The sequence below is a fragment of the Syngnathus acus genome, chromosome 20, assembly GCF_901709675.1.
Source record: "Syngnathus acus chromosome 20, fSynAcu1.2, whole genome shotgun sequence".
Taxonomy (NCBI): Eukaryota; Metazoa; Chordata; class Actinopteri; order Syngnathiformes; family Syngnathidae; genus Syngnathus; species Syngnathus acus.
The window spans coordinates 5,023,679-5,037,522 of record NC_051104.1 but is presented as its reverse complement, the minus strand read 5'-3'; the positions used below and the strand labels follow the sequence as shown (position 1 = coordinate 5,037,522).

At 41.9% G+C, this 13,844-nt stretch overlaps 1 protein-coding gene across 15 annotated transcripts in view; it reads left to right on the top strand.

Annotated features, from left to right (window-relative positions):
* Positions 1-13,761, top strand: part of LOC119139190 (microtubule-associated protein 4) — a 35,807-nt gene extending 22,046 nt beyond the window's left edge. For 8 of the 15 annotated variants that reach the window (XM_037279662.1, XM_037279659.1, XM_037279663.1 and 5 more), the window contains 11 exons: positions 3,406-4,391; positions 5,076-5,324; positions 6,573-6,747; positions 7,149-7,211; positions 8,059-8,363; positions 8,829-8,885; positions 9,304-9,396; positions 9,802-9,883; positions 10,019-10,131; positions 10,282-10,447; positions 10,601-13,761. In XM_037279662.1, coding sequence (XP_037135557.1) covers positions 3,406-4,391; positions 5,076-5,324; positions 6,573-6,747; positions 7,149-7,211; positions 8,059-8,363; positions 8,829-8,885; positions 9,304-9,396; positions 9,802-9,883; positions 10,019-10,131; positions 10,282-10,447; positions 10,601-10,608 — 2,297 coding nt within the window. In that variant the 3' untranslated portion in view covers positions 10,609-13,761. Of the gene's footprint in view, positions 1-1,074; positions 2,668-3,405; positions 4,392-5,075; positions 5,325-6,572; positions 6,748-7,148; positions 7,212-8,058; positions 8,364-8,828; positions 8,886-9,303; positions 9,397-9,801; positions 9,884-10,018; positions 10,132-10,281; positions 10,448-10,600 lie in introns of those variants that run through there. The other 7 variants (XM_037279669.1, XM_037279658.1, XM_037279657.1 and 4 more) reach the window with 7 other exon arrangements.
* Positions 13,762-13,844: the final 83 nt, after the last annotated feature.

Below are 13,844 nucleotides of genomic sequence, written 5' to 3'. Positions count from 1 at the left end.
TTTTCTTTTTAATATTCATGTTTTGGTCGCACGGTGGGATTATATCAGAATTTTACTCAGGCTGAATGAAGCCATTGTTTATTTTGTCTGCCTCTGTTTTTGTCTTATCACCATGACACCTCAATGTCAGTTTTGCAAACAAAGCGAAAGCGGATAAATGGGCTGGAATATTTGACACACAGATGCAGTGACAGTACACCAGCTGCCTATCTGCCTGCACCTCAGGACCTGTCTGGCCGCAGCTGCCCATCTGTTTGACTTTTCTCTGAACTGATAGATTGATATTTCTTGATATTATAATATTTTTCCTTTTTTTTTTTAATTAGGAGGATTTTTCAGACTCTTATGAAAGAACTTTTGAAAATCTGTTCAGTTGAAATTGCTGTTTTCCAAGTTTTTATTAATCACGGCTTTTTACTTGGTCGTAAATAATTCGATTCTTCAGACACATACAGTATATTTTTTTTCATCGTCTCATTATTTGTTTAGCTAATTATATATGCGTAAACACAGTTGTAGTGCCGTTAGGGGCAATGGAGTGATTCTCCGCAATGTGACCAGATTCATTGTGACAGATAACAAGGTCTCTTTACCAGAGGCTTCCTCTCCATCCCCCTCTGGTTTGTCGCTGTTCTTGTCCTACCCTCTTGTAATGCGTAGACAGACTGCAGACATGCCCTATGTCTTGCACAAACTCATTCCACCATGGACCCTCCTCTTATGATAAATGGAAGAAAAATATCCAGCCCTTTAACACGGAGGAGGGGGCTATCTATTTTTTATTTGTTGAAATTGGCTGCACAAAGCTTAGAAGGGAAGATAAGGTGGTTTTTGAATGAAAGGATCTTTTGCCGTCCTTTCTCCATACTGCTGAAGGAAATTTTCAAGGGCACAGCTCTGTGTGCATGTGTCATGGTGAGAAAGACGTGAAGGGAAAGTGAAAACTGGAAAGGGATGGAGCTTACCCCCTTCAACATGAGGGGCGGGATTTGGGAGTTGCGAGTAACCAGTTGGCGTTCACAACTAGGTCACATGACAAGCACAGCAAGTGGTGTGAAGCTGTGAGGGAGAGAGAGAAAGCGAGAGAGAGAAGTGCTTATTCGCTACGGCATCACTTTCTCTTTGAGATAAAGAAGGACTTGACACAAATGAACGGCGTACCTCGGTGACTGAGGAAAAGGATCTACAAAGAAAAAGTGAAGATCGACATTTAAACTCCTGAGGCTCAGGAGAAACTGCAAAGGAGAGAAACTAGAGGAATTTAAGAAACGGGAGACAGCATGTCGTCTCTCTCAGATCAGAAGACCGGCTCTCCCTTCAAGGAGTACAGTGAGCTCTGCAAAGGGGCATCCCTGTCGCCAACGGGAGCGACTCAGAGTTGGGATTGGCAGCGGCACTCGGGTATGGACGCTCGTGGACCCCTGGCACCTACTGGACTCAGTGACGAAGAAAAGCTGCGCTTCTTTGAGCAGACAGAAAAGACCAGCATAGACGTTGAAGTGAAGGCACCATGCGGCGGGGTTGGAACCATGCCTGGAAGCACCTCTTTGGGTAACGCTTCATTAGGCAGTGCAGGAGAGAGCCCCGAGAGCCCCCGGTCCTTTTCCCCATTTGCATCCCCAGCGTCCCCCCGTACCCCCGCCCTGCAATGCGATGCTAGCAGTCGAGTCCCTTTGCCAGCAGTTCCTCAATCCCCAGCCGGTCGCATGGAGATTCTAACGCCCACCACAACCATGCCTTCACACTCAATGGGAGTCCCCTCAATTGAGGCGTCTACTCTCGGCGGATACTCTCCCTCTGAATCATCGAAAAACTCCAGTCTTGCTGAGTCCAGCCCAAAGGTTGCCATGCCCCAGGTGCCTCCTAACTATTGCACCATAGGTGTGATCAGTGAGGACTACTTAACGAGACCCGATGAGGATATAGTCGGAGCCAGAGAGACCTTCGAGGACCAACTATTATCCGTGGCCTCCTCGGGGGAAAGTAGCGAGGAGGAAGACCCTGAAGAAGGCGAGGAGGATTTAGAGCCTTGTTTCATGGGGAGAGCACAGCAGCAGAGGAAGGCGATGCGCCGCGCAATGTCCGACTGTTCCCACCTGTCCGTGCCCACCAGCCTAGAGCTCGCCGATAAATACCCCGGAGGTGAACTTGCAGGATTGGACCAGTTAGTATCACCAGTGAGCGGGTCACGTCGTCCCCAGCCTTACATGCAGCGCTCAATGACAGTTGCGGAAGATCAGCAGCCCGTTGCACCACCGACACTCTCAGCAGCCGGGGCCACGCAAATCGACCTAAGGCAAACCCCACCTGAACCTCGCTTGTGTCTCTCCCCTTTCGGACCACAGAGAGACAGCACTGTGACCCTTTCTATCTCCCCTGAAGAACCTTTGGAAGGCTTTAAGATGGACAAAGAACAGAAAAGCATGGTTCTTCCAGTGTCCCCGAGCCCCAAAGTTTTCAGTGGCATGGACTTGACTTCTGCCTTCTCAGATGGCTTCAGTAAACTGGCTACCGATAAAGAGTTGGACGAGACTGAACCCAATGCTGAGGTTATTTCTGATTCAAACGTGCGTAACAAACCAACTGTGGAACCTGATGTTCATCTCGTTGTAAGTTCCTCTAACAAGTTTGGCGTGAACTGGACTAACCCCATCATCAAATTTGATGGTAGGTGGAGGTCCAGTTTATTATTATGCCTTCCCGAAAATGCTTGTGTACCTTTTAAATTGTTAAAATATTTTTAGATTAAAACTATGTGTGGGTTAGAGCTCGTTGAAAACCATCTCAGACAAGTTTTTTTCAGCTGTTTTTTTTTTGGGGTGCTTTATTCTTCTAGATCAACTGTGACAGAAAAAAAAACATTTTTAAAATAGTGTACAAGGAACAGTCCATCTTTTTTTTTTCTCTCGCTCCAATTTGAGCTGGCATTCATACTTGACCTACTCAGCGCTCACATCTTCTCATGAAATATGGTGTCCTCAAAAGGACCCATTCACGGACATCCAATTCACCCTCCAAAGCACATTGTGTCAGTGATTGATGCTTCCAATTGGAGGCATGCTGAATAAATCATGAAAAGGTTCAAGGTGAATGTTTTGTTTGTTGGCATTTTGTTATTTCGTTACCCTCGATTGAATGTCGGGTCGCCATTTCAGAGTCAGGGCAGGATTGTCGACTGTAGTTTGCTCAACCCAGCGTGAGGTCACATGACCTGAGGTTGGGTGATGCAGATGTTTCATGGAGTGAGTCAACATAACAGAAATATCGGATTTATTTATGCCGTGTTGCATCTGCTGAATATATTAAGGCCGTTTCGCTGTCCTCATTCATGATATTTTTTGTCAAGATGTATTTTAGAGAATCACAGATCTTGATTTTTTATTTTTTTTCCCCCTGTTAATGTAGACAATGTTGCCAAGTCGGACAAGAAGGAGGAGCAGCCCAAGGTGGACCTCAGAGATGCAGCTGAGCAGAAGAGCGTAAAGGTTGACTTTTCAATGAGTGAGACGGCAGACAAGTCGGAGAAAGATTTAGGGACAGACAAACAAAAGCAATCTGATTTGTGGAAAGAGCACGAAAATGTTCAACAGAAGGAAAAAGCGACGGAAAAGCTTACAGAGGAAAAAGATCTTCCTGCGAAAGAGAAAACGACTGTGAAAGTTACCGAGGAAAAAGAATCTGAAAAAGTTGAGAAAGAGGCAGTGAAAGTGAAAGAGGAGTCTGAAAAAGTGAAGGAGAAGCAAGCGGAAGAAAAAACAAAAGAGCCAGAGAAAGTAGAATTAGTCCAACAGAAAATAGAAAAAGTAGATAAAGCAAACAAGCCCGATGTCCCCGCAGACAAATTGGTAAAGACAGAAACATTTGACAGGGCAGAAAAAGACGAAAAGATGGCCATGACTGACCAAGTCGAGAAAAAAGCAGACCTTCTGGTCAAAAGTGTCGAGAGCAAAACCACCGAGAAGGCGGGGATGACAGAGGTGAAGGACAGCAAAGAGCAACACGTCGAATCCAAAGTGGAAAAAAAACCCGAGCATCCGCCGACACCTGTCAAATTTGACGCCTCTCCTGACAAGGCGGAAAAGAAGGCCGGCGTGGCAGCTGATGTGGAAGAAGCCACAAAAGCTTCCACTCTCACGCACAAAACCGAGAAAGAGGAGGAAGTTGAGAAACTCTCGGAGAAGCCGGCGGAGGCAGCAAAGCAGATAAGCGGCAAGGAGGAGAAGCAGGAGAAAATACAGAGTGACAAAAAAGCGCTGGAGAAAAGGGATGACAAGAAGGAGAAGGCTGTCAAGGCAGATGGAGGAGAGAAGGCCAAAAAAGTCAAATCTCCAACCAATGGGAGCAGCGCAGCACCCAACAAAGATTTGCCGAGTGCCGACAAGAAGACTAAGGTAAGAATTAATGGAGATGATTTTTCTGACTATATTTTGTCAGCGCACAATAAGTTTGCCAACAAAGCACAAATTCAATCTAGATTTTCATTTTCTCATGAAGGTGATTTTAAGGCCCTAGTGATCATAAACGCTTCAGCAAATAAATGAATGATGTGGTTGTTTTATTATACACCACATAATAAACCCTTAACTAGGCATACAAATTTATTGGAGACAAAAGCCAAGCAAGTTTTAATTTTATTTTGCTTTAAGCTTTTGCTTTTTACAATGACTGCACTGCACAGTGGAATCTCAAGAAGTGACTTCAAAACTCATTAAATGTGTAAAGAATTTAAGATTTTCCTTTATAGTAGTGCAAATGGAAAAATAAGTCAACCAATGTTAATAGTTAATGGTAAAAGTGAATGATTACTTAGTGAACAAAGTCTAACGAATTAATTCTTTGGAAGTCCCTCTGAATTCAAAATGGATGACCCGATGTATCGGTTCCACTGATGACAGTACAGTGCAACTTCCTATTATTTTAATACATCCCATCATTTCAGCCAGTTTGCATTTTTATTGCTGCTTCTGCTGTTATTATGATTTGGTTTCTTTTATTTTCACTGCTTTATATTTTATTTATGTCTTTTTTCTTTTAATTTGCCTGCATGCATCTTCTGTCTCGACCACGCAACTCAGCTTGCTGCCGGGGCAACAAAACCGAGCAGCATCTCCAGAACACGACAAGTCCCAGCCGCTGCTGGTAACGGTTCTGCTGCAGCACCTACTAAGCGCCCCACACCTTCCTCAGTCACATCCACCTTAGATAAAAAAACAACAACCAGGGCCCCGGTGGCAGCCGCTGTCGGCCCAAAGCGGCCCTCTACAAATACTGCCAGCCGCCTTGCATCCTCAGCCGCAACCGCTACACGTGATGTTAAACCCAAGGTAAGCCATCAGGACGTGCGTTCGTTCGGCTGCTAATATTTTGTGCATATTTTAATATGTATACATGGTTGAGTTGAAGTCTATCAAAAAAAAACTGTAGAGTGGAAAGGCAGCCAAATCTGTGGAAGCAAATCAACATTTAAAGTAATTCTCTTAAATCGATTATCAAATGAATCGACAGCTATTTTAACAATCAAGTCATCGTTTAGAGCCATTTATTACCTTAAAATGGTCCAAATCCTAAAATGAGAGCAATTATTAACATTTGTATTCATTCGTGAAAAAAGATTATCCTTTGTGTTTAATAAAAACTCAAAATCATTTCTGATTATTCGATGGCATCATCGACAGAATAATCGACAATGGCAGCCCTATTCCAATGCAGACATTGTCCAAGCTCTTAGTGGTTTAGCTGCAAATAAATAGTAAGTTCCTCATTACGCTCTGGATTGGCTTCTCTTGTTTTTAATGAGCCATGAAACGTGTATTGCTCAAAGTCCCGGGGGCAGAGAGATGCCGTGCCAATGTAGCAAGAGTCATAAAGATCAAACTGCTTTTAATGAAAACTACCAGCATGTTTACTGCTAAAATCTACTTGAAGATCTGACTTCACTCATGTAGCCTCTAAACTCAAAACAATTGGATAGCTCACTATATTATTAGTTTAATAATCCATGCACAGTGAACCCCCATAAACTTAGAGTTTCCTTGAATGAGTTCTGTGAAAGTAAAAATGGGGCTATTGAATAGAGGTCACTCGAGATAAATGCAAATTGCCAATCAAAATTTGGATGCCAAGAGTGCTAAAATCAGAATTGACTCATTTGATGTTGCCATTTGTGCTCTTTGTCCCCCTCTTTTGGTGGCCTCCATAACTACAGCATGCAGTGACAGCGCCGATGATAAATAGACGGGCTATATTTAGCAGTCCAATGCCCACAGGTGCAGACAGGGTGACTGGGTTCGTCGTGGCCAGCTTGTAGTAGGAGGAGCTCAGCTGTATGTGGAGCATGGCATCATCCCTCGGAATTGTGGGATATGAAGCTGAATGAAATGTGCAATTTCAAAAACAAGGACTAAATCTGCATCGTAGATGCATGGTTGACCCAAATGTTCCTGTTAAGTCAGGAATCAAGACAATAATTACATCATGGCCTTTTTATGTGTTATGTTTTTCTGTGTTGTAACATTTGTTGTTCGTATCTGACACCTTTTATTTGTATTTTGTCATCCCCTCTGTATTACCAGGCACCCACAGAGAGGCGCCCCCCTGTGCCAAAGGCCAGCACTGCCAGCTCAAGTCAAGCCGGCTCCTCCACCGCTACCAAAAATGGAACCACCGCAACCAGTAAAGCGACCACATCGACACGCACAACTTTGTCATCCCGCACGACGACCAGCGCGGCAACCAAAAAGCCCTTGGGTAAGGTGGATCTTTTTATTATAATGTGACTTGACAGCTTGTTTCTCGAAAGCGGATTTGACATATTTGACCTAGCCTGCTGAGGTAAGTTTAAAAGTTGAGATCCATCTGGCTGCCCATCACTGTCTGCTTCAATTAGTTAACTGGCATCCATCACGTTACATTAAGATCTACGACCAACCTGGAAAGGTGCAAGACAGTTTAGAGATTTGGATTCTGAAATGCTTATAATTTTGAAAACGGTCCTAAAAGCAGTGATTGACTTTTCATTGTTTTCTAATATTTTCCCATAATTGAGGTTAGCAATTCTGGTGCTGTCAATTGCAAATTAGCATTGCTCTTTTATAGTCGGCAATTTGACATGAATCTCTTTTCCTTAATGATTCATTTTCTGTTCCAAGCCTCCAAGACAGACGGCCAACCGAGTGTGGAGAAGAAGCCCAGCACTCTCAGGACTTCCACAGGTACAGATAAACATTTGAAGAAAAGAAAAAAAATCCTTGCTGTATATAATATGACAAAAACATCAAATTGATCACCTCAAAATCAGCACTATAACAGTGATTAAAATTATTTTGCTTTTAAAAAGCTGATAATATCTCCTACTTCCAGAAAGAGTGACTGTGCACCTTCTGCTTTTTTTATTTTTTATTTTTTCTCCTTGCATTACTTCTAGTTTGTCTCTCCCATCTCTCCAAGCTTTTCCTCATCCTGCAGACAGATGCGTTTACACTATAGCTGCCGAGAATGTGACACGAGCACGCTCCCGCCAGTGACAATGCTGGATGGCTTAGAGAACAGGGTGAAAGAGTTTATTGCCAAGTTAAAAACCTTCGGCACTGCAGGCTAAGGATTACTGTCCCGCTGCCGTTGACAGCAGTTCACAGTTCCTGCTGATGCAGCCCGGGGGCTGTTTAATCTGCCGTGGTATTTAGAGTCAGGCAAAAAAAAAAGAACACTAAGGTGGAAGCAAGGAAAGGATTTCCTCCATTTAACACATCTTAGTCAAAGCTGGAAATGCGCACGCGGCTCCCGGGAGAGATTGTGCTCTGCATATCTCGGCATTCGAAAAAAAAAAAACTGCTGTGCTCCAAAATAGATGTGAATGAATATATTAGAATTAATGCAAATGCTGTACTGCCTCCACATTCCCTGCTCGATATTCGCCTAATGGCTAAAAAAAAAAAGAGTACACACGTGAGAGGGAGAAAAATAGACCTGAACGTTTCTACCATTAATATCTGTTTTAGTCATAATTATTATCTGTTTTTAAATTAAATTGGATTCCTCATGCATTTGTCACTTTTATAGCAGACTCCACCAAACCCAGGAGCAGCACCACCACAATGCGCAGCTCCACTTCCACTACGACCACCGCCGCTCGCACCCGCACCGCAGCCCCCAAAACGTCCGCAGCATCCAGCGCCACCGCCGCCGGCACAGAGAAAAAGCCCCTGGTCCCTCGTGCTCCCAGGACCACTTCCTCTGCGACAACCACGACAAGCACCACAAGGACCACGGCTCGCCCCGGAACGGCTCCCGCCCCCGATATCCACAATGTCCGCTCAAAGATCGGCTCTACGGACAACATAAAACACCAGCCGGGGGGTGGGAAGGTAGGTTAAGTGCAAATTACAAATCATCAGTTAATTGTATTATTTTAAAGTAATTAGCAGTCAGATTTTTTTTTTAATGATTTTATGATTTTTTTTTTATGAATTACCAACAACCAAAAGAAGTCCTCCCTCCCATTTTTTTTTTTTTAATTTGCTTGTTTTGGCTGTTGAATCTCCCGCTCAACCCCCATGTGCTCCTCTCTTACCTGTTTTCCAAACTTAGCATTACTTATGAAAAGTAAAGACCAGATTTCTCATCGTTCCCACAAGGTGATGCACTAAAAAAAAAAGCTCTCTTGACACAGTTCCAGTCATGGTGGCCTGATCAAGATTTTTTGGCTCCTGATTTAATCTGATTTTTTTAAAATAAAATAACTAATTGCGGCAATGAGCTCCATTAAATCCTCGTCCACCACCTCCTCTTCCTGTATGTGGTTGACCCCCGGGGTGGGCCTGTCTCCCCAGGTGTCAGCTGCCTCTAAGGGCAGGGTCCCCGCCTCCAAAGAAAAAAGCCAGGTCAAAGTGAGTTCCTTCGCCATCCTCCCCCACCCGCCATCTTCTTTTCCTCCCTCATCTTCTCACTCTGTATTGTTTGCATTTTCTTTCTTTGCACACCCTGTTATTTGCTTTATGTTGATTTATTTGAAGAGCTAGACAAGAGTGTGTCAACTCACAATTTCAATACTAGCAATTGTAATATTTTTATATTTAATGCAGATGTCTACAAGAGTATTAAGGTCATGTGATCGATTTTTTTTCCCCAAGGGAATCTTTCTGCATCTGTCTGCCTTTTTCCTAGCTAGCCAAACCTATGACCTCTTTTTTTTTTGTACATTTCTTTTTCCCTTCCCCTCTTTCCTTTCTTGTGTTTTCTTCTCTAATCACCTCCCGCCGCTGCTCTCCTGTCCACCCGCCGCTGCTGTGCCCGGCTCCGGTTTAGGTTCAGATAGTCTCGCAAAAATTGGACTTCAGTCACGTCGGCGCACGCTTGGGCTCCAAGGACAATATGAAGCATGTTCCTGGTGGAGGGAATGTAAGTAGCCAGAGAATATCAGTGGAGGGCAATTGATGAAGTACTTAAGACACTCTTAAGGAGCTTGTTGTACTTTAGTGTCAACATCAGATGATAGCCTTTCCACAAAGTACGGCTCTTGAGAAGTCAAGAGTGAGGTCTAAAAATAAATGTTAGCCAAAGAGTGCCTTCCACTTGCTTCTCTAAATTATTCCTACATTGCCCCACGCTATCCTGCTGTCGTGATCTCATTAACGCCAAACAAGCCGTGTTGTCCCCCATCTTGCTGCTTGAAATGATCTTCTCCAACTGTCCCTTTTTTCTGTTCATCCTAATTCAGTGTACCTTATAATCGGATGTTGGCTTGAATCTCCAATTGTATTTGCATTAAATGAAAGTTCAAATGTCCTCTATGATACTTGACAGGTGCAGATTCTCAACAAGAAGGTCGATTTAAGTAAGGTGACGTCAAAGTGCGGCTCAAAGGACAACATCAAGCATAAGCCCGGTGAGATTGAAAAATCTTCGTTTTGCCCGGAAATAACCAATTAAAAATTTGTTGAATGCTCACTAGACTGAACAAAATGTTTGGTCCACCATTATTCTGGAATAAACCATCAGTGATTACATATTTGTGCTGCAGGAGGTGGTGACGTGAAGATTGAGTCACACAAAATCAACTTTAGGGAAAAAGCTCAGTCCAAAGTGGGTTCATTGGACAATGTGAGCAGTTCACCTGGTGGAGGAAGCGTCAAAGTGAGTCTGGCAACAGCTAATAATAGACATTTGTGCTTATTTATGGACATCTTTTGAATTCTATTTTTGTTTTATAGTGTGTTTTTCTAAGAACCTAGATATGATGTAATGCTTCAAGCTCGGCTCACTTTTTTTTTTTGGTGCTTCTAGGCTGAGGGACCCCAGGAGACAGGTGAGGGTGTCGGGACAGCATCGCTTGGTCCAGAGTCTGGGCAGGTGGGGAGCCCTGCTGCCCATGAGAATGGGCTGAAGGATGTGGCTCCTTGTGAGGGTCTCCAGGAAACCCAGGCTTTGGTTTCCCACATCCCAGAGACAAGTAAGTCTGACGTGTAGGGTAATTGCTAGCTAATGGTGGTTTGAGGGGCAAAACCAAAATGGTGGCTGTTTTAGGGTGCACTTTGTTCTGAGCTCCTGGTGGCAGTCTCACATAGCTGATCACGCCAATATCTTTTGACTTTTTATCTTGCAGGCATTTAATTCTGCTGTCCCCTCTGCCCTCCTCATCTCATGGCCCCGCCCCTATCTGTCCCCCTTGCGCCTCATCCTCCCTTCTTTTTCTAACATTTCTGCCGCAGATTGAGTCTTTTAAGCTCAACTTCCGCGAGGTGGCTCGCTCTCGCACGGACCACGGCGCCGACATCACCAACTGCTCCTCCTGATGACAAGAGAACCCCAACACCGCACCCCCAAATCTGTTCCTGTAGTGCACGCCACAAGCTACATCCTTACAGTGTCCAATATGGCGTCTGCGCCAGGGTTTTTATTTTATTTTTTATTTTTATTAGTTTGCCAACCAGACTTCCCCCTCCCCAACTTTACATATCCTCCTCGTTCCCTCAATAAGCTGTCATATCTCCGCTTAAGTGTAACAATAATTCATTCATTTCCTCACCATTTCAGTCTAGCTTAGCAACATAAACGGGATGACAAAAACACACAAAAAAAAAAAATGTAGGCTGTTTAACTCTTTGTGATAGTGTTTTGAGTGGCAACCCTAAAAAGTAGTTTAATGGGGTCCTTTATATTCGCATTGATTACCTCTTACCTTTTTAATTCTAACGTTTATTTATTTATTTGCCGTTTCTTGACAATTATTTTCAGAAAGTCCTGGGACAACTTTTTTTTTGAGAGCGCACTCGCATTATTTATCATTCTATACCATGCCCAAATTTTTCTTTTTTTTTTTTTTCCCTACCCAAAAAAGAATTTGCCTTTTGTCTAAAATAAAGATACCACTAGATGGCGCTAAAGCATTCAATTGTAAAAATCTATGGGAGAAACTAAGGCACAAAATGAAGTTGGAGATTTATTGTAAAAGATGTTAAGAGGAAAGTGAGCCAAGTAATGTGGTTAAATAGCAAGATGCTTGTGTGTGTGGTTTCTCAATGTATTTTAGGGTCACAGTAGTTGGAGGGGATTTATTAATGCAATCCAGAGGGAGATAAGGAAAGTGCTTGTAAGAATATGTGCCTCTTCCATGACTATTCAGTCATCCCGGAAGGAACCGCTTGTCCAAACTGGCAGAAATAGTGGCGTGTAATTTAATTTGAAACCAGGACTAAATGGATCATATGATTCAGAAGCTTTTTTTTTTTTTTTTAATCCCAAAAGTGAGTGACAGGAAGGGGAATTCGTTTCAAATCGTTTTGGTTTTACATTTTTGCTTCCAGGATTAAATCGAGCTAATACAGGAGATTTATAACAAGTGGCGGCATGTCTTGAGTAAGAATACTTATTATCTGCAGTTTTAAGTATAGCATTCGAACAATATACTGTCATGTTAAGTGTTTAATCTGCTTTGGGTTTTTTTCTTTTTTTTTGGCCACCTGGAGGTAGAAGAACCTCTAAAATGCTTTTTTCAAAGACAGATGGCAAGTTAATCAAACAGTGGAAAAGTATAACTGTTAAGAATACAACGCAATCCAGCAGTAATTTGTTCAGATTGATTTGTTTTGTGCAAAATGTTTGTTTCATGCTTAAGTAACATTTTCATTATTTTAATTGTGAAGTTAACCACTGTTGATTATGTTAAGTACCTAATGTTTGCTCAAATGGGAGGTTTTTTTTTTTGCTACAAATGGGAACGCGTAGAAGTTCAGTTTCCGATTGTCATGTTTTTATTCTGCCGTCACAAAAAAAAAGAGTAAAAGCAACAAAACTACAAAAAAATATTTGGATTGGCGCTGGTTTTGTGCAACTTGAGAGGCATTACCAAATGTTTTTTTTTTTTTTTATTTCAGTTGAATTGTTTCATTGTAGTCAAAATACACATTTTCCACAAGAAATGTCATTGGAATTTTAAAGGGAATTTACAAACTACAGATTCATTCTTTTCAGTTCTACAATTTGATAACAAAAATCTGAAAATTCTGTACCAAAGGTGAATTGAATCCACTTTTAAACACTCCAGAATTGTTTTTGAAATTGTCGCTTTAATGCACAAACACAAACATTGCACCTCAAACCTTGGAAATATAATCTAATAGCAAACCAAAACATAATCCAACAATATCATTCTCAATGTTATTTTCATGATGATATGCACAAATATTGATCAGTAATTGCAAACAAATACACACGCATCAGGATGTTTTAAAGCAGTTTCATTTAATTTGAATAATTTGTGAGGATTTTGCATTTTTTGCCACGTTATAGCCTTGCCTGTACCCCATTTTTTTCTTTTTTTGTTGTTTATTTTGATGGATGTTTGTTTTTGCTTCTTGCTCCTTTGAGACTGCACACAGATGTATATAGGTATTTTATTGCTGATGCTCTCTCAGAAAAAAAAGAAACGAACAACACCAACAGCAGGGGTTTAGCGGTCAACTCTAGCTTGGTTTCAAAACGGGAAGGATGCTTTATCATTATCATTTAACGAGAAATAACTGTTGTCAAATGTTAGCCTTTTTCATTTGAAAGGGGCCCTTGAAGTGAAACAATGTCTTAGACATCTTGAACTTTTTTTTTTTTTAATTTATCATTGTGTTCCTGTAGCCTCACAGATGGTGTGCTCTCATGGTTGAAAATATTCTCAAAACAAATGTAGACCACGAAAATAACAATAGGGATGGGCATCTGTTATTCATTAAGTATTGCTGAGTCTCATTTATTTTGTAGTTTAATTAGCAACCAATGTTTAGTTTACATTTCCTTTGTGCAGTTCTAACCTGGGAAAAAAAATGATTGAGGTTTCAAAAACTTTCTAAAACTAGCACACCTACAAAAAAGCCCATCCCTATTGCGCAACAACCTGGTTGGGTTTAAAGGATAACATTAGATTTGCAACTTGAAATTGTTCATTGTTTCAAACAGACTATTGCTGTGTAGGTAACAAAGGCTGCTGTGTCATCTTAGCGAATAAGTGCTGTGGAGCTTCGTCTTCCACCCCGGCACTCATAGTAAGCAAGTGTAAACCTAATAGCTCCTTAATAGCTGTCGTAAACCTGCAGAGCATGCTGACAAAACAATAGGATATGTTCAGTGGACGTACTTTGTCATTGACAGAATCTCCTTGTTTTTGTGTTGCTTTTTCTCTTTATTTTTTTTTGGGGTTTGAGAATAAAGTGTTCATTGTGACTACCTGTTAATTAGTGATGTGACAATTAAACAATAAATGAAAAAGTGATTAAAAATCTTTGTCCCCTGATATTCATTTATCTTCTCATTGCCTGATTTTATTGTGTGAAGGCATTATTGCATGAACCCACTCACTC